The sequence below is a fragment of the Salvelinus alpinus genome, chromosome 16, assembly GCF_045679555.1.
Source record: "Salvelinus alpinus chromosome 16, SLU_Salpinus.1, whole genome shotgun sequence".
NCBI classification, from domain to species: domain Eukaryota; kingdom Metazoa; phylum Chordata; class Actinopteri; order Salmoniformes; family Salmonidae; genus Salvelinus; species Salvelinus alpinus.
This window is the reverse complement of record NC_092101.1, coordinates 34,243,313-34,263,312: the sequence shown is the minus strand read 5'-3', so window position 1 is coordinate 34,263,312 and position 20,000 is coordinate 34,243,313. Positions and strand designations below refer to the sequence as shown.

Below are 20,000 nucleotides of genomic sequence, written 5' to 3'. Positions count from 1 at the left end.
ATGGAATCAACTAGAGTTGAAGCATGGAAGCATGAGAAGCTGATATTGGATGGTGGAATAGTGGCTAATTGAATTATTTGCTGCCAAAACTTCCTCTCTAAAATACCATGGAGGTTCAGTTTGATTTGATCAGCCCTGTTCACTTTGTACTAGAAGAACACAGAAGGGCAGTGCACAATTTAGGGAATAGGGTTCCATTTGAGACGCAGCCATAGAATGAATATCTTGTTGATCTGGGAATTTCCTCCTCTCAGGATAACAGTAACCATCCAGGTGTCTATTGACCTTGTTTGTATTCCTTCAAGACTGCACATGTACCACCAGCCTATAATAACTCCCTCCACTTCACCAAGCTTGCGTCCCAAATGGCACCCTATTACCTATATAGAGCACTGCTTTTGACCAGAGCCCTATGAGCACTAGTCAAAAGTAGTCCACTTTATAGGGAATATGGTGGCATTTGGGATGCAACCCAAGACGATGTGGTGAAACCACATCTGACCTCCCATTCACCTCTTAAGAGTCAAAACATCCTGCTTCAACTCCTGTGAGGTGAATGGGGTCAAATACACTAATAACAGGAGACAGTTATTAAAAGTATGCAATCTCCCAGGAGAAAAGAGAATGAAAAACAAATAAAAAATACACCCCCCCCACAGAGAACAGACAAAACATTTATAGAGCAAGAACAGACACAACAGGCATCAACAGGTTAGGCTGAGACTTTCACTGAATGGTTTGCTGGTTCACTGGTTGGTTGACTGGTTTAGTGACTAGTTGACTGGTTAACAGACCAGTTGACTGTTTAACAGACCAGTTGACTGGTTAACAGACCAGTTGACTGGTTAACAGACCAGTTGACTGGTTAACAGACCAGTTGACTGTTTAACAGACCAGTTAACTGCTTAACAGACCAGTTGACTGGTTAACAGACCAGTTGACTGGTTAACAGACCAGTTGACTGTTTAACAGACCAGTGGACTGGTTAACAGACCAGTTGACTGGTTAACAGACCAGTTGACTGGTTAACAGACCAGTTGACTGTTTAACAGACCAGTTGACTGGTTAACAGACCAGTTGACTGGTTAACAGAGCAGTTGACTGGTTAACAGACCAGTTGACTGTTTAACAGACCAGTTAACTGCTTAACAGACCAGTTGACTGGTTAACAGACCAGTTGACTGGTTAACAGACCAGTTGACTGTTTAACAGACCAGTTGACTGCTTAACAGACCAGTTGACTGGTTAACAGACCAGTTGACTGGTTAACAGACCAGTTGACTGTTTAACAGACCAGTTGACTGGTTAACAGACCAGTTGACTGTTTAACAGACCAGTTGACTGGTTAACAGACCAGTTGACTGGTTAACAGACCAGTTGACTGGTCAGATGCTCTATTATTCCAGTGAAGAAGTAGTAGGTTGACTTGTCAGTTTCCAGCCAGTCAGGTAGTGATTTGAATAGATCCATGTGGAGAATTTGTATAGCTAAACGGGACTCGCTGTGGAGAAGAATGGGTAAGTTGACCAGCTAGTGTAAGCAGGACCGGACTAGCCAACCCCCCCCCCCCCCCCCCCAGCGCTAACCTCCTGCATTTCAACACATTTTGCCATGAAAGAGAAACAGGCCGTTTTATACTGCAATTCTTCACATTGTGCTGTCATATGCTATCTGGGGGGCCCCCGACCCTAGCCCTGCATGCCCGTTTGGTAATCCGGCCCTGAGTGTAAACTAACCCCACTCAACTGTTGTGTAGCTGTGGAGTGGGTTAGTTTACACTAGCCTTTACCACTTGACCAGCGAGCACTGTGGGAAGTGATAGAATAGAACAGACATAGGTGGGTGGATGATGCCCACTGTTAGCAGAGACCTGCTCACCCAGGCAGGGTACTTACCTCTCACGTAGAGATTAGCCGGAGCCGAGTAGCGGGTCCCGGCGCTGTTGACCGCCACACACTCGTACTTGCCCTGGTCGGACTCTTCACTGTTCTCTATCTGGAGAGCTCCTGAAGAGAGAGGACAGACTGTCAAGGCTCAGAGTCCACTCAGACGGATAGAACGGGATACAACGAATGCGTCTCAAATGGCACCCTACTCCCTACACAGTGCACTACTTTTGACCAGAGCCTTATGGGCCTTGGTCAAAAGTAGTGCACTATGTAGGGAACAGGGTGCCATTTGGGACACAAACACACATACTGATGATATGTGTGTTCAGACATATACATGAATTCAAACTCACCCATCCGCGCACACACCTGTTTTGCCTAAACAAAAACAGAAATAACCGAGCCGACTTGTCATACATGTACAGTATACTGTATATCAAAACAACCAACGTTTTGACCGCAAGCCCATCCAGCAGACAGATATTCTGTCAACATTGAGACCAAAGCACAGAGGACATGAGGCTTCCTATAAGGGACCTATACTCTGCAGGAATGATGCAGTAGTATTTTCCATGAAATACCCATATGTGGTTATGAACAGGAACTGCAGGTCATCCTGACGTTACAGTAAGTCTGCACAGAGGATAAAAGCAAAGCAAAGAATTCAAAGGTGTACAGTAGTTTAAAGGTTAGGAATTGTACACCTGGTGTCTCATAAACAGAAAACATATTTATCTTCTCACTTTCCAACACTAAAGTCAAATACAGGCCTACGCCATTCTGTGAGTGACGACAATGTCAGTACAGAGAGATGGGAATCACTAAGAGTTTTGCTGTTCTTTAACTCTCTCCTCATCACTCTGAAAAAGCTTCAGCCTTCAGCCTCACAGATGAACTAGTCACAAATCACTAATCAATTCTGCTTTGTTCACCACTGATTAGGTGTTATCACCTGAACTACTGTTGGTGACAGTGAGGACGGGAACCATTTCTCAAACGGTGAGGAAACAACTGAGTCAAAACAGACTAGAAGGTGAAAGGCTCCTTTATTTCTACTATAGTCCTCTTTGGCCCCTGTCCAGAACGGAAGACAAATGAAGCCTTGATCAGCAACACAACTTACCTGATTCCTGCTCACTCAGAGTGATCACAACGGTTGATCATTTTCTCTCATCATTTACCATAACATACATCCCAGTGTATTTTTATTTACACAACAAACAGTTATTCATATACAGTAGATTGTTGATTGGTTTAGACAGACAATATGACTGTGTGTCTGGCGGTTAGGTAGAGTGATGCTGTTGACCATGATGTGACACACATCATGCAGATTGCCATCAGTGATAGGCTGACAGAACATTGATAGAAAAGAAATGGGAGAATATATTTCAGAAGTTAATACTGAAATGCATCATATGGGATGAGTTTCGTCACACAAGTTCAGAAATAGAAATAAAAAGAGTGGTGTGGTGACATCCATGTGGATCTGGAGTTAGGTGAGATGGAGGGGCGCCCAGATATATCTTCATCCAGCAGCCGCCATGTTTTATGTCAGTCACCAAGGAGATTCTGTCTGAGATGTGTATACTGTTGCTACACATGTCATGTAGACAAACTCATCTACACTCCCACTTGTACACACACAGGCAAACACACACACACACATGCACGCACGCACGCACGCACACATGCACGCACGCACGCACACATGCACACACACACACACGCACGCACACACACACACACACACACACACACACACACACACACACACACACACACACACACACACACACACACACACACACACACACACACACATACACACACTGAGCCCAACACAGGTAAGCCTTTCTTCCCGCCAAGATATTTCCTTTCCCTATCACAATGCAATTGTGTTAGAATGATAATGAGAGACCTGTTCCATGTACAGTTCTCTTTCCAAGGTCTTATCATTCTCCCTTCCGGCGGCTTAACTTCTAGACACTTCTAACACCCTATTCCCTATATACATGTAGTGCACTACTTTTGACAAGGGCCCATAGGGCTCTGGCAGGTAGCCAATGCTCTTAACCGCTAGGCTACCTGTCGCCATAAAAAAAGCTAATCAAGTTGCCTGAGCAGCTTATCGAGCAGCGTATTTTATTCTACCTTGTATAAAATAAGCTAATCAAGCTGCGAGAGGTATATGATGACTTCTCAGTCAAAGAGATGGAACCCTATTTCTTATATAGTGCACTATTGTGACTTCTGAATAGGGCACTATGTAGGAATATGGTGCCATTTGAGATGCAGCCATGAAGATTCTAGGAGCCCCACAACAAAGAGGTTTGAACTCCACTCTCACTCTGCCCTTGGAGGGCTTACAGGGAAGTTGAACCTTTAATGATGCAGTCTACTACCTATTCGTTCACCCTGTCTCTGAGTACAGCCTCTCAGGACAGTGCTCAGACAGGGGTCAGCATTGATCACCTCTACAACACTTCACTGACTACTAATCACATTAGGTGTCAATCCCACCATACGCTGGGTATGCAAATACAGTCATTTCAGCCTCATCGCGGGGAGTCTAGGAATATAAAACCTGAAAGAGTGGCCAAGAGATCACCACCTAAACATGGGATAGAGCTGCCATTCAAAATATGAATCATATGTTTTGGAAATCTACACTTTAAGCAGGTCCCTCATTTTCTTTCTACAACGTTAACAATTTTCTTAGGTGAATAATAAGACGGGCTTAATTTGAATGGGATGTCTAGTAAGGATTTAGAATATTCTTTCTTTGATGTTTGTGTTTTTTAGAGGTGCTATAGACCAGACAAACTTAGAAAGGGTCATGCGCTGAATCAGAGAAGGAGTCCAGCCCAAGAGAGCGAGAAGGACAGAGAACTGGAGATGGGGACATTGTGAGGTGAATGGAGGAGGAAAAGGAGGAGGAGAACGAGGAGGAGGACAGGAAGGATGACATGAGTGGACATTTTTTCTGTACCCAGCATTCTTACCTCTGATTGGTGTACCACCTGGTGAGGTCATTTGAATGCAAATAAGATTAGAGAGAAGCATTAGTACAAAGATGAGAGAGAGAGAGAGAGAGAGAGAGAGAGAGAGAGAGAGAGAGAGAGAGAGAGAGAGAGAGAGAGAGAGAGAGAGAGAGAGAGAGAGAGAGAGAGAGAGAGAGACAGTGAGAGACAGAGAAAAAGATAGAAAGAAAGATAGAAAGAAAGAGAGAAAGAAGAGAAGAAACAGCAGAGTGAAGAAGAGCCTGATTATTGCGTTCCAGTAGTTATTTCTCCCTCAACATGTTAGAAAAAATAATAATAAAATCACATTTTTAATTTCTGGATATAACACACTGTTATGTGTTCTGTTATGTGTTCTGTTATGTGTTCTGTTATGTATTATGTTATGTGTTCTGTTATGTGTTCTGTTATGTGTTCTGTTATGTATTATGTTATGTATTATGGTATGTGTTCTGTTATGTATTCTGTTATGTATTCTGTTATGTGTTCTGTTATGTATTCTGTTATGTATTATGTTATGTGTTCTGTTATGTGTTCTGTTATGTGTTCTGTTATTTGTTATGAAATGTATTATGTTATATATTATGGTATGTGTTCTGTTATGTATTATGTTATGTATTATGTTATGTGTTCTCTTATGTATTATGTTATGTGTTCTGTTATGTATTATGTTATGTGTTCTGTTATGTATTATGTTATGTTTTATGTTACGTATTATGTTATGTGTTCTGTTATGTGTTCTGTTATGTGTTCTGTATTATGTTATGTGTTCTGTTATGTATTATGTTATGTGTTCTGTTATGTATTATGTTATGTATTATGTTATGTGTTCTGTTATGTGTTCTGTTATGTGTTCTGTTGTGTATTATGTTATGTGTTCTGTTATGTATTATGTTATGTATTATGTTATGTGTTCTGTTATGTGGTGTGAGTGTACCAGAGTGGCAACTGACTAAGTAGGTTTTCTGTAACCAACACCTATTTCATACAGAGCTATTGTTCCGAATGCCTATTATCTTAATACATGTGACTACTTTTTCTCTGAACTTGCCTGTTTATACAACACACCTGGAGGCTATGTGTTTTAGATGTAGGTGTGCTATAATCCTGACTCTTAATGTTGTGTTTGTCGGGCTATTTGTTTCCTTCCCATGGTTGTTTGTGCTATACACCTGGCTATTTGTGCTACTGAGCTGTCAGTCTGCTATGATCACAAAGCTACTTATTCTCTCCACCTGCTTGTTTGTGTTAACACCTGGTCATCACCATCAGTCCTGAATGGTCTGACCCTCAATGGGTCTGTTTCTGACTGGTACCTTAAGCATTCTGATCATCTCTAGAGACTACGTCTAGACAATCTAACTGATCTGGGGTGTTCAACTTCCTGTTGTAATGAGGCTAACAGAAACACAGGTTACATACAGCATCTGATGCAATACTAAGAAACCTGTGCCCTGAATACAGTAGGCTAACTTATGATATTGCTGCTTATTAGCATACCAATTAATTCTAATATGTCTCAACTAGTTATTTCAGTTACAATACATGTTTAACTATGTGTATCGAATGGCCCATGTAAAATACATGTTTATGAGTTATTATATGTTGTGCACCACCACCTAACTAGCTGCATATCTTGCCTTACAAATAATTGGTTGCATTCAGTGATTCATATTCCTGTAGTTGTTAGTACGGGGTCATTTGGGCATATCTAGTCATATGCGACAAATGTTGGAGGGGTCGGTTTGGTTACTATACAGATACACATGATCTGGATAATGACTCAAAACCACTATCCACACATTAAACAGGAGCATACAGGTGGAGGAGAGGTTGAGAGGACGGAAAGACCCCTAAAAGCTGTGTGTCCCATGTTGATGAGGTCATCAGCAGCTTAAAGATGACTGGGTCTACGCTGAGACCTGCCAGGACAGACATACAGCCTCCATGGACTGAGCTAAGGTTGGTTTTAGTTCCGTATGGATATCACAGGCTTTGTCCATGGCCGATTTCAGAGCATAATATTCTAGGCAAATTGTGAAAAATAATAGAGCTTTATTATGTTTTCGCAATGTCCTGGATACAGTAGACAGGTATTCATTTTCCTATATGTTGGAGAAATACATTGGGATTAATGCACAGAAATAGGTTGTTACCTTGGATTTAAGCAGTCCATGCTCTGCCTTCGCAAGGACATAATACTACTGTATATATTTAACACATTTTATCATGTCGTCATTAACCATATACATATTCATAATAATTAAAGGGTGGCATATTAAACTCAGCTAATTATGTTACTGCTATAACAGGCTTCAGTGGAGAGAATCACCAATCACCTGGGTTGTGTCCCAGATGGCACTCTGACCAGTGGCATATGGGCCCGGGAAAAAAGTAGTGCACTATATAGGGAATAGGGTAGTGCTGAGTGATTAAGCAAAATGTCTGATATTTTTTGTTTCTAAACAACTAATTGTCTGGTTCAACTTAAAATTCCATTTCGTTCAATTTTTTTTCTTTGAGCTCAATGCTCATATTGCGTAGTTTCTCTAGAGATAAATCAGATCAAGCCCGAATTGTGTAGTAGGGAGTTGTAGTCTCCAACAGGCCATTATTTGGCAAAGATTAGCGCAGAAATTGTGGTAATTAACTTTGCGCGCCTACTTGTCCGGTCTGTGTGTTCCTTTTTTATGCCTGCTATGTTAGATTAATGTGGGGCAGTCACAGAGAGAGAAGAGACAGAAGAATGTGCAATCAAGAGGGATAGAGAGCAGTTGCTTCCTGATATATCGCTGCCTGAAAATACATGAGCTAAGTGATTGATAGTTGGTATTCAGTAGTCATAAAAGTTTGCCTTATTTACTTTGAAGAACTACTAAAATAGTGATTTTGTCAGACCGTATAGAGATGAGATGATGACTTGAATGAAATAATAAAGTCATCAAATTCAACAAATGAAATTTACACAACTGAAATATTTTATATTTTATAAATATTTAACTTCTCTAGGATAGGGGGCAGCATTTTCACGTTTGGATGAAAAGCATACCCAAATTCAACTGCCATTTACTCATCCCCAGAAGATAAGATATGCATATTATTAGTAGATTTGGATAGAAAACACTCTGAAGTTTCTAAAATTGTTTGAACCATGTCTGTGAGTATAACATAACTTATTTAGCAGGACAAACCATTCAGATTTTTTTTTTTTTTAGGTCACTCTCTTTTCAATGGGTTTTCCAGATTTCTAAGGGACCTTCTTGCAGTTCCTACCGCTTCCACTGGATGTCAACAGTCTTTAGAAATTGGTTGAGGCTTTTTCCTTTGTGTAATGAAGAAGTACGGCCATCCAGAACGAGGATAACTTGAAGTGTACTGTTAGGTAGAGGTGCGTGACCAGAAAGCTAGCTACAGTTTGTTTTCCTCCTGTATTGAACACAGATAATCCCGTCTTCAATTTTATCGATTATTTACGTTAAAAAATACCTAAAGTTGTATTACAAAAGTAGTTTGAAATGTTTTGGCTAAGTTTACAGGTAACCTTTGAGATATTTTGTAGTCACGTTGCACAAGTTGGAACCAGTGTTTTTCTGGATCAAAATGCGCCAAATAAATTGACATTTTGGATATATATCGACGGAATTAATCGAACAAAAGGACCATTTGTGATGTTTATGGGACATAATGGAGTGCCAACAACAGAAGCTCGTCAAAGGTAAGGCATGAATTATATTTTTATTTCTGCGTTTTGTGTCGCGCCTGCAGGGTTGAAATATGCTTCTCTCTCTTTGTTAACTATGGTGCTATCCTCAGATAATAGCATTGTTTGCTTTCGCCAAAAAGCCTATTTGAAAACTGACATGTTGGCTGGATTCACAACGAGTGTAGCTTTAATTTGGTGTATTGCATGTTTGATTTCATGAAAGTTAGATTTTTATAGTAATTTATTTGAATTTGGTGCTCTGCATTTTTACTGGCTTTTGGCCAAGTGGGACGTTAGCGTCCCCCATATCCCAGAGAGGTTAATAGAGGGGAGATAGAACTCTGAGCTCCATTAAGGACTCAGCCTTGGTAGAGGGGGATAGAGCTCTGAGCTCCATTAAGGACTCAGCCTTATTAGATGGGGGATAGAGCTCTGAACTCCATTAAGGACTCAGCCTTGGTAGAGGGGGGATAGAGCTCTGAGCTCCATTAGGGACTCGGCCTTAGTAGTTGGGGGATAGAGCTCTGAGCTCCATTAAGGACTCAGCCTTAGTAGAGGGGGGATATAGCTCTGAACTCCATCAAGGACTCAGCCTTGGTAGAGGGGGGATAGAGCTCTGCGCTCCATTAAGGACTCAGCCTTAGTAGATTGGGGTTAGAGCTCTGCGCTCCAATTGGGACTCAGTCTTAGTAGAGGGGAGATGGAGCTCTGAGCTCCATTTAGAACTCAGCCTTAGTAGAGGGGGGATAGAGCTCTGAGCTACATTTAGGACTCAGCCTTAGTAGAGGGGGGATAGAGCTCTGAGCTCCATTTGGGACTCACCCTTAGTAGAGGGGAGATGGAGCTCTGAGCTCCATTTAGGACTCAGCCTTAGTAGAGGGGGGATAGAGCTCTGAGCTCCATTTACGGCTCAGCCTTAGTAGAGGGGGGATAGAGCTCTAAGCTCCATTTAGGACTCAGCCTTAGTAGATTCGGGATAGAGCTCTGAGCTCCATTTAGGACTCAGCCTTAGTAGACGTGGGATAAAGCTATGCGCTCTATTTAGGACTCAGCCTTAGTAGATGGGGATAGAGCTTTGAGCTCCATTAAGGACTCAGCCTTAGTTCAGGGGGATAGAGCTCTGAGCTCCATTAAGGACTCAGCCTTAGTAGTGGGGGGATAGAGCTCTGAGCTACATTAAGGACTCAGCCTTGGTAGAGGGGGATAGAGCTCTGAGCTCCATTAAGGACTCAGCCTTAGTAGTTGGGGTATAGAGTTCTGAGCTCCATTAAGGACTCAGCCTTAGTAGAGGGGAGATAGAGCTCTGAGCTCCATTAAGGACTCAGCCTTTGTAGAGGGGGGATTGAGCTCTGAGCTCCATTAAGGAATCAGCCTTGGTAGACGGGGGATAGAGCTCTGAGCTCCATTAAGGACTCAGCCTTAGTAGAGGGGGGATAGAGCTCTGAGCTCCATTTGGGACTCACCCTTAGTAGAGGGGAGATGGAGCTCTGAGCTCCATTTAGGACTCAGCCTTAGTAGAGGGGGGATAGAGCTCTGAACTCCATTTACGGCTCAGCCTTAGTAGAGGGGGGATAGAGCTCTAAGCTCCATTTAGGACACAGCCTTAGTAGATTCGGGATAGAGCTCTGAGCTCCATTTAGGACTCAGCCTTAGTAGAGGTGGGATAAAGCTATGCGCTCTATTTAGGACTCAGCCTTAGTAGATGGGGATAGAGCTTTGAGCTCCATTAAGGACTCAGCCTTAGTTCAGGGGGATAGAGCTCTGAGCTCCATTAAGGACTCAGCCTTAGTAGTGGGGGGATTGAGCTCTGAGCTACATTAAGGACTCAGCCTTGGTAGAGGGGGATAGAGCTCTGAGCTCCATTAAGGACTCAGCCTTAGTAGTTGGGGTATAGAGTTCTGAGCTCCATTAAGGACTCAGCCTTAGTTCAGGGGGATAGAGCTCTGAGCTCCATTAAGGACTCAGCCTTAGTAGTGGGGGGATAGAGCTCTGAGCTACATTAAGGACTCAGCCTTGGTAGAGGGGGATAGAGCTCTGAGCTCCATTAAGGACTCAGCCTTAGTAGTTGGGGTATAGAGTTCTGAGCTCCATTAAGGACTCAGCCTTAGTAGAGGGGAGATAGAGCTCTGAGCTCCATTAAGGACTCAGCCTTTGTAGAGGGGGGATTGAGCTCTGAGCTCCATTAAGGAATCAGCCTTGGTAGACGGGGGATAGAGCTCTGAGCTCCATTAAGGACTCAGCCTTAGTAGAGGGGGGATAGAGCTCTGAGCTCCATTTGGGACTCACCCCTAGTAGAGGGGAGATGGAGCTCTGAGCTCCATTTAGGACTCAGCCTTAGTAGAGGGGGGATAGAGCTCTGAACTCCATTTACGGCTCAGCCTTAGTAGAGGGGGGATAGAGCTCTAAGCTCCATTTAGGACACAGCCTTAGTAGATTCGGGATAGAGCTCTGAGCTCCATTTAGGACTCAGCCTTAGTAGAGGTGGGATAAAGCTATGCGCTCTATTTAGGACTCAGCCTTAGTAGATGGGGATAGAGCTTTGAGCTCCATTAAGGACTCAGCCTTAGTTCAGGGGGATAGAGCTCTGAGCTCCATTAAGGACTCAGCCTTAGTAGTGGGGGGATTGAGCTCTGAGCTACATTAAGGACTCAGCCTTGGTAGAGGGGGATAGAGCTCTGAGCTCCATTAAGGACTCAGCCTTAGTAGTTGGGGTATAGAGTTCTGAGCTCCATTAAGGACTCAGCCTTAGTAGAGGGGAGATAGAGCTCTGAGCTCCATTAAGGACTCAGCCTTTGTAGAGGGGGGATTGAGCTCTGAGCTCCATTAAGGAATCAGCCTTGGTAGACGGGGGATAGAGCTCTGAGCTCCATTAAGGACTCAGCCTTAGTAGAGGGGGGATAGAGCTCTGAGCTCCATTAAGGACTCAGCGTTGGTAGAGGGGGGATAGAGCTCTGAGCTCCATTAAGGACACAGCCTCAGTAGAGGGGGGATTGAGCTCTGAGCTCCATTAAGGACACAGCCTCAGTAGAGGGGGGATTGAGCTCTGAGCTCCATTAAGGACACAGCCTCAGTAGAGGGGGGATTGAGCTCTGAGCTCCATTAAGGACACAGCCTCAGTAGAGGGGGGATTGAGCTCCATTCCATACAAAGGACACAGACTGTCTTTCATTTGCCAGCAGTGCAAAGGTCTCAAATTGAAATATGGAGCTATTAGCATTCCTTGATGGATAAAGGTCCTGTAATAGGGATACTAATTTATGAGCAAATGTAATCTCACTAGCGCATAATGAATTGTATTGGAACAAATAAATTGCTTGAATGTCAAGTTGATGGCATGGCACTAGTGCAGCTGTATTTTACTGGGTTCCTCTGACAGACAATTAACCAACGGCAGCACTTAAAAAAACGAACAGACAAAATACATATGCCCATCTGTGTTTGACTGCAGTGGGACTATGGATGTTTCCCAAATAGCACCCTATCCCTATATAGTGGAGCAAAGGGCTCTGGTCAGAATTAGTGCAGTATAAAAGGAATAGGGTGCCATCTGGCTGTCAGGCTATGTGTGAGGAGAAAGGCAAGCCAGCGCTATGAACCAAATTGAACCAAATTGTAGTGCTGTCATGTTAATAATGCATGGTGGGAGGATCTGTCCTTCACCGGAGGCCCTGCAACTGAGGCCCTGCAACTGAGGCCCTGCAACTGAGGCCCTGCAACTGAGGCCTGCAACTGAGGCCTGCAACGGAGGCCCTGCAACTGAGGCCTGCCTGGGAAAATCCTCCAGCTTCCACAGGCTTCAAAGCTACATATAGATTATGTCCCAAATTGCATCCTATTTCCTTTATAGTGTACTACTTTTGACCAGAGCCCTATAATGCACTATAAGGAATAGGGTGTCATTTGCAACACACACCAGAGATATCCTATAGCCTGTCTCTCAGCCTTTCCTTTCTCTGTGTCTCTGTTCAGAGGGGAAGCCTCTAGTTTCTACATTATATTCTATTCTGCCAGGGGTTCAAGAGTTGAAGCCTAGCTGGAACGCTTTTGGAGGTTGCACTGGGGCTAAGGGTTTAGGGAGTAGGGACCTAGACTCCAACATTTTCATAAACTGTTCTGCCTGTAGGGAGGCCTATGGCACATTGATATGCAAGTTCACAGCTTGGCAGCCACATTATTGGCTAAAGGTACTGTTGGAATAACTGTTGGCCCTGAAATGTTTTCCCTCAAAAGTGACTGTAGAAAAGGGAATAGGCCAATCACTGCAGGTATGCTGTGCACAGCTGGACAGCCTTGTTGTGGCTCCTTTTACTAAATAAGGTGATAGAGGATGGACAAATGGTTTGCTCTGAGCAGTTGTCATTGGTGCTTGGATCCAGGCCACCTTTCTGAGTTGTTATGAGCCTGCTAGTTGGTTATAATGTTAAGATGAATGGCTGCCTGCACCTATTGTTGTAGGCACCATAGGCACAGAACACAGCAGTATTCCCTCTGAGGAGCCGCTGAGGTAATTACGGAGCTTAATTCAGTAAAATGTAATAGAAAACACTTATTGACATCTTTAAAGCTGGAATCCTTAGCGGTAACACTGCCACGTCCATATGTGATATTGCAACAACAAATACGTTACTACAAACAACGACCACTGTTTATTCCCCTCGGACATCATTGCACGCGTGGCAGAACAGCAGAATTTGAACTGCAATTTTTTAGCACAGTATGTGTTGACCGTGCAGAGACTCTGTACCTGAGCGGAGCTGTTTGATTCGCCCGTTGCTGCTGTTGATATCTACAGGGAGGAAGTCTTTGAACCAGGAGATCTCTGGGTCAGGGTTGCCACTGGCAGCACACAGCATGGTGGCTGTCCTGGTCTTCTCCACCACCTTCAGCTGGGGACCCATGTCTATGGTGGGGAACCCATGAGGGATCTGGTCCTCTGGAAAGACAGAGAAAGAGTTGTGATGAGTATATATATGATATAAAAAGATGTACAATCTTCATTTGATCACCCTCTTGTTGCAGGAAATGCATACTTGTAGTGTATTCGTAGTTTAAAAAGGCTTCTAAAGTTTGTAATATTCACTTTAAAATTCAGATTTGATATGCCCTAACAAACAATTTATCAACCCTTACAAAAATGTCCATTCATGATAATCCATACAATAATTCACATTGCCTGTTGCTGCAGGATTACTTTCCTGCTGTGAGAAACTGGTAGAATTAAGATCCTACACCTGTATTCTACAATGCCTATGGTATGAAAAGGTTGAGAAATACTGAGCTAATGCACCAGTAATGCACCAGTAATGCCAGTAATGCACCAGTAATGCACGCACGCGCACGCACGCACGCACGCACGCACGCACGCACGCACGCACGCACGCACGCACACACACACACACACACACACAGCCTGTGACTCCTTCCATCACATCTTGAGATATGAGACCACACCGGCAGTCAGGGTCTGTGCTCTCCTTGTTGATTGGCCTGTGCATCCCACAACCTTGAGCTGCGATGAGGTGGTCACCTTTAAAACGCTGTGAAATCCAGCCCTAATGTAAATATCGCTAGGCCAAGGCGGGACTAATCCACCTACGGAATTTCTCGTCATGGATCTGTGGAGAGTGTGAGACGCAATTTCACTCAGGCCGAATTGCATTCAGATAGAGAGGGCCCTGCCTGCCCTGCTCCGGCTATCTGCAGGGGTAAGTGTGGTCAAAAGCCAGACTGCCAAATTACGGATGAAAATGTAATCAAATCAATGCCTGAAATCCCATTCCATGCTTCCCTTCTTTTCCATCGTGTGTGGAAAGGGGAAAGATACCCCATCTCCAGGTGCTCTAGAAAGCAAGGAAATACATTGGAAGGACCTTGAAATAATTGATCCCAGAAAACTAGTGAAGATAGGACCAGAATCTGTACCAGGCTTGATGTTTTTATCTAAACCTGTTTGATTTGCCTGTTGCTGCTGTTGAAATAAAAACGTTGCTTGTTCAGAAACAGTATTGTCTATTGATTCCTGTCCCTTTGCCAAGTCTGGTTCTCTGTGTCACAGGTACAGTAATGAACGGTCTTCAACGGGACAAGCTAGAGTACATTAGAGAACAACACTTGCTGGATCAGTGACACTGCAAAAGACATCTGCGACCGCGACGGACAGCAGCCAAGCCTGTATCGATGAGTAAGGTGATGTGACAACACTACCTACGTCCCAAATCGCACCCTATTCCCTATAGTGCAGTATAGGCCCTGGTCAAAAGTAGTGCACTATAAAGGGAAAATGGTACCATTAGGGACGCAGCCCACTACGTGTCGTTAGCCTTGTCTGACAGTAACCTGACAACGTGAGAGATGGAGACATTTGTGATTCTGTCAATGACAGGTACTACAGAGGACAGAGTCACCCTTACAGAAAAACCATATGAATTTCACATTTAAACATGCCAAATGTGATCTTATGTGAAGCTAATGTGATAACATGTGACAACATGTAAAGCAACATATGATAACATGAAACTAAATATGAAAATGTGATGGCATGTGAAGTGTTCCAGTGTTTTTTCTTATGGGCAACATCAGGGAGTGTAGAAGGGTCATTTATTAGGAGAAGGGTGTCTATTGGTACAGAAACACAATCATTCTCTCTGGCACCAGGAGGAGACAGAGGATGTGTACTATAAAGGGAATATGGTTTCTTTAGGATGCATCCAGACTTGTTGATATTCACTGTGACCAAAAGCATCACACTCACACATACAGTGAAGTGCAGATATCCTTGTGCAGTACTAGTGACATAACCAACATCGAGACAATCTATTCAGGAGTAGATGTTTAATACTCATGATCTATGCATGATTCTGTAAGATCTTTCACCATAATGTGAGAAAATGTCCAAAAGATGTGCTGTACCATCTGAGGACAATAAGTCTGTCACAAATGGCATCCTATTTCCTTTATAGTGCACTATGGGCCCTGGTCAAAGGTAGTGCACTATAAAAGGAACCGATTGGCATTTAGGACGCACACAATGACGCAAATGTCTGGCTCCGAGAGAGTTGGGAGAGTACAGAAGAGTAGAGTGAGACACTGGGAAATCCTTTAATTAAGAGCTTAAGAATGGCTGTGAAAGGGAGGGAGGATCCAGTGGAGACAGAGAGAAATAACCCAGGGGAATCTGAGGAGGGGTTGGCTAGTTGGGCTGTTAAGCAGGTGGGCTGGCTTTGGGAAACACTGAGCCTGTCAAAATAACCCAGGGGACTGAAGAAAGAGGTTGACTGGGCGGCTGGCTGGTTGGTATTGCGGCCTGGGCAGCTGGCTGGCTGACTGATTGGCTAGCTGGCTGATTGTCCCTGGGAAACACCTAGCCTATCAGTGCTGCTCCCTCGCTGGGCTCTGAGGCTCTGACTGGGGCAAGAACAGCCTCTTCTCTCCATCCTCACATAATAAGAGTTGGAGCTTAACCATTTGTTGTCATCTCTATTCACACTGTGGAGGAAGAGCATTGTCATCTGGCGAGGATGCCATGAGGAACCGTTCGCCCATTCGTGTCTTTGTCTGTTCAGTGTCACATTAAGAGATGGCAGACTGTAATAGTACCCCAAGGGAAGGTGGGGATGTTCCCATAAAAAAAACTACAAGGGGACCATCTTATAAGTCTCTCTCCTGTCTCTCTCTCTCTCTCCTGTCTCTCTCTGTCCTGTCTCTCTTTCTCCTGTCTCTCCCTCTCCTCTCTCTCTCTCTCTCTCTCCTGTCTCTCTTGTCTCTCTCTCTCCTGTCTCTCAATTCAATTCAATTCAATTGACTTTATTGACATGGCAAGTTCATTATTACTTACATTGTCAAAGTATACATATACAAAAATAAAACATATATATTTATATATATATAAAATATATATATTTATATATAAATAAATGGTGAGACCAACAACAATAATAATAGTAGTAGTGGACATGGGATTACCATTAACAACAACTACAACAACAATATTAATCAGAACAACAATATATTAAAGCAATGGTAGTAGACCAGTGTCAACATGACTGAGAAGACACATGACATGGTATGAAAGACAAAACAAAACGGGACATATTATCGACATTACATTGCACTTTTCACTGGCTGTCCCTCAGGTTGTGGCAGGAGGACACATATTTGACTGCCAAAACTGCACATTTTGGCTTTTCACCCAATAAATATTAGATTTTTTCTTCATCTTTTATAGTTTCAAATTCTTTGTATTGAATTATAATTTTGGGAAAGAAATATTCTCTTAGGTCTGAGTATTTGTCACAGTGTAATAGGAAATGCAGCTCTGTCTCTACCTCTCCCCTGGAGCAGAGTGAGCACAGCCTGTCCTCTCTGGGCAGACAGGTTTGTCTCTGACGACCAGTCTCTATAGCCAGACAGTGCTCACTGAGTCTGTACCTAGTCAGTGTTTTCCTCAGTTTTCTATCAGTCACAGTGGTCAGATAGTCTGCCACCATGTACTGTCTGCCACCATGTACTGTCTGTTTAGAGCAAAATAGCATTGAAGTTGACTTTCATTTTTTGTGGTGCCTTTCCAATAGGTGATATATTTTTCTTTTTGTTTCGTGATGATTTGGTTGGGCCAGATTTTCTGAGTGCTGTCCTGAACCAGCTGGCTGAGGGGACTCTTCTCTGGTTTCATCTCTTGACATTGTAGAGCTGTGTGATGGAATGTTTTGGGGTCACTTGTTTTTAGTTTTTAGACTCCCGGGTGGTTTTTAGACTCCCGGGTGGCGCAGTGGTCTTGGGCACTGCATCGCAGTGCTAGCTGCGCCACCAGAGTCTCTGGGTTCGCGCCCAGGCTGGGCTGGGTTCGCGCCCAGGCTCTGTCGCAGCCGGCCGCAACCAGGAGATCCGTGGGGCGACGCACAATTGGCATAGCGTCGTCCGGGTTAGGGAGGGTTTGGCCGGTAGGGAGGGTTTGGCTGGTAGGGATATCCTTGTCTCAGTATGTAAAAAAAAAAATGTAATAAAATGTATGCACTCTACTGTAAGTCGCTCTGGATAAGAGCGTCTGCTCTTGGCCGGTAGGGATATCCTTGTCTCAGTATGTAAAAATGTAATAAAATGTATGCACTCTACTGTAAGTCGCTCTGGATAAGAGCGTCTGCTAAATGACAAAAAAAAAAAAAAAAAAGATGGTTGAAAAATGTTATGGATCTTTTTTCTATTCGAATGAGGAGGGGGTATTGGCCCAATTCTGCTCTACATGCGTTATTTTGAGTTTTTCTTTGCACTTGTAATACAGTCTTGCAAAACAGTATTTCAATTGGATGTTTGTCCCATTTGGTGAATTCATTATTAGAGAGTGGACCCCATACTTCACTGCCATATAGAGCAATTGGTTCTATAACCGATTGGAACATTTTGAGCCAGATTCTAATTGGAATTTCGATTTTAATGTTCATTTTAATGGCATAGAATGCTCTTCTTGCTTTGTCTCTCAGCTCATTCACAGCCGTGTGAAAGCTACCTGTGTTGCTGATATTTAGTCCTAGATATGTGTAGTTTTTGGTGTGTTCTAATAGAACTGCGTCCAAAAATAATTTGTATTTGTCATCCTGATTTCCGGACCTTTTTTGGAATATCATTATATTCTGGGTTTTTTGGTTAACAGTCAGAGCCCAGGTCTGACAGAACCTGTGAAGACGATCTAGGTGCTGCTGTAACCCCTCTTTAGTGGGAGACAGCAGCACCAGGTCATCTGCGTACAGCAAGACACTTGATTTCAGTGTTGTGTAGGGTGATACCAGGTGCTTCCGATTCTTCTAATGTTTTTGCCAATTCATTAATGTAGATGTTAAATAGTGTTGGACTTATTGGGCAGCCCTGTTTCACTCCCCGTCCCTGAGAGAAGAAGTATGTTTGCTTGTTGCCAATTTTAACCACACATTTGTTTTTAGTGTACATTGATTTAATATGTTTAATATATATATTTAATATATGTTTTCCCTCCAATACCACTTTCTATTAGTTTATAAAAAAGACCTTCGTGCCAAATTGAATCAAATGCTTTCTTGAAATCTACAAAACACGAGTAGATTGTGCCTTTGTTTCGGTTTACTTGTTTGTCAATTAGAGTGTGGAGGGTGGAAATGTGGTCTGTTGTACAATAAGGACGTTGTGTTCGTCAAGGAAATGGTGTAGTCTGCTATTTATAATACTGCAGAGAAATTCCCCCAAGTTTCTGTTAACGCAAATTCCTCTGTAATTATTTGGGTCAAATTTGTCTCCATTTTTATAGATTGGTGTGATCAATCCCTGGTTCCAAATATCGGGGAAAATACCTGCAGTGAGGATAATGTTGAAGAGTTTGAGTATAGCCAATTTGAATTCTGCTCTACATGCGTTATTTGGAGTTTTTCTTTGCACTTGTAATACAGTCTTGCAAAACTCTGCGTGCAGTATTTCAATTGGATGTTTGTCCCATTTGGTGAATTCATTATTAGAGCGTGGACCCCATACTTCACTGCCATATAGAGCAATTGGTTCTATAACCGATTGGAACATTTTGAGCCAGATTCTAATTGGAATTTCGATTTTAATGTTCATTTTAATGGCATAGAATGCTCTTCTTGCTTTGTCTCTCAGCTCATTCACAGCCGTGTGAAAGCTACCTGTGTTGCTGATATTTAGTCCTAGATATGTGTAGTTTTTGGTGTGTTCTAATAGAACTGCGTCCAAAAATAATTTATATTTGTCATCCTGATTTCCGGACCTTTTTTGGAATATCATTATATTCTGTTTTTTTTGGTTAACAGTCAGAGCCCAGGTCTGACAGAACCTGTGAAGACGATCTAGGTGCTGCTGTAACCCCTCTTTAGTGGGAGACAGCAGCACCAGGTCATCTGCGTACAGCAAGACACTTGATTTCAGTGTTGTGTAGGGTGATACCAGGTGCTTCCGATTCTTCTAATGTTTTTGCCAATTCATTAATGTAGATGTTAAATAGTGTTGGACTTATTGGGCAGCCCTGTTTCACTCCCCGTCCCTGAGAGAAGAAGTATGTTTGCTTGTTGCCAATTTTAACCACACATTTGTTTTTAGTGTACATTGATTTAATATGTTTAATATATATATTTAATATATGTTTTCCCCCCAATACCACTTTCTATTAGTTTATAAAAAAGACCTTCGTGCCAAATTGAATCAAATGCTTTCTTGAAATCTACAAAACACGAGTAGATTGTGCCTTTGTTTCGGTTTACTTGTTTGTCAATTAGAGTGTGGAGGGTGGAAATGTGGTCTGTTGTACAATAAGGACGTTGTGTTCGTCAAGGAAATGGTGTAGTCTGCTATTTATAATACTGCAGAGAATTTCCCCCAAGTTTCTGTTAACGCAAATTCCTCTGTAAT

The 20,000-nt window shown here is 42.9% G+C and overlaps 1 protein-coding gene across 15 annotated transcripts in view; it reads right to left on the bottom strand.

Moving 5' to 3' along the window:
* Positions 1–20,000, bottom strand: part of LOC139541407 (receptor-type tyrosine-protein phosphatase F-like) — a 450,116-nt gene that overhangs the window by 144,979 nt on the left and 285,137 nt on the right. For 8 of the 15 annotated variants that reach the window (XM_071346023.1, XM_071346022.1, XM_071346027.1 and 5 more), the window contains exons 5-7: positions 13,360–13,548; positions 4,895–4,912; positions 1,896–2,006 (exon numbers count right to left, since the gene is read on the bottom strand). In XM_071346023.1, coding sequence (XP_071202124.1) covers positions 1,896–2,006; positions 4,895–4,912; positions 13,360–13,548 — 318 coding nt within the window. The remainder of the gene's footprint in view (positions 1–1,895; positions 2,007–4,894; positions 4,913–13,359; positions 13,549–20,000) is intronic. The other 7 variants (XM_071346025.1, XM_071346028.1, XM_071346029.1 and 4 more) reach the window with 1 other exon arrangement.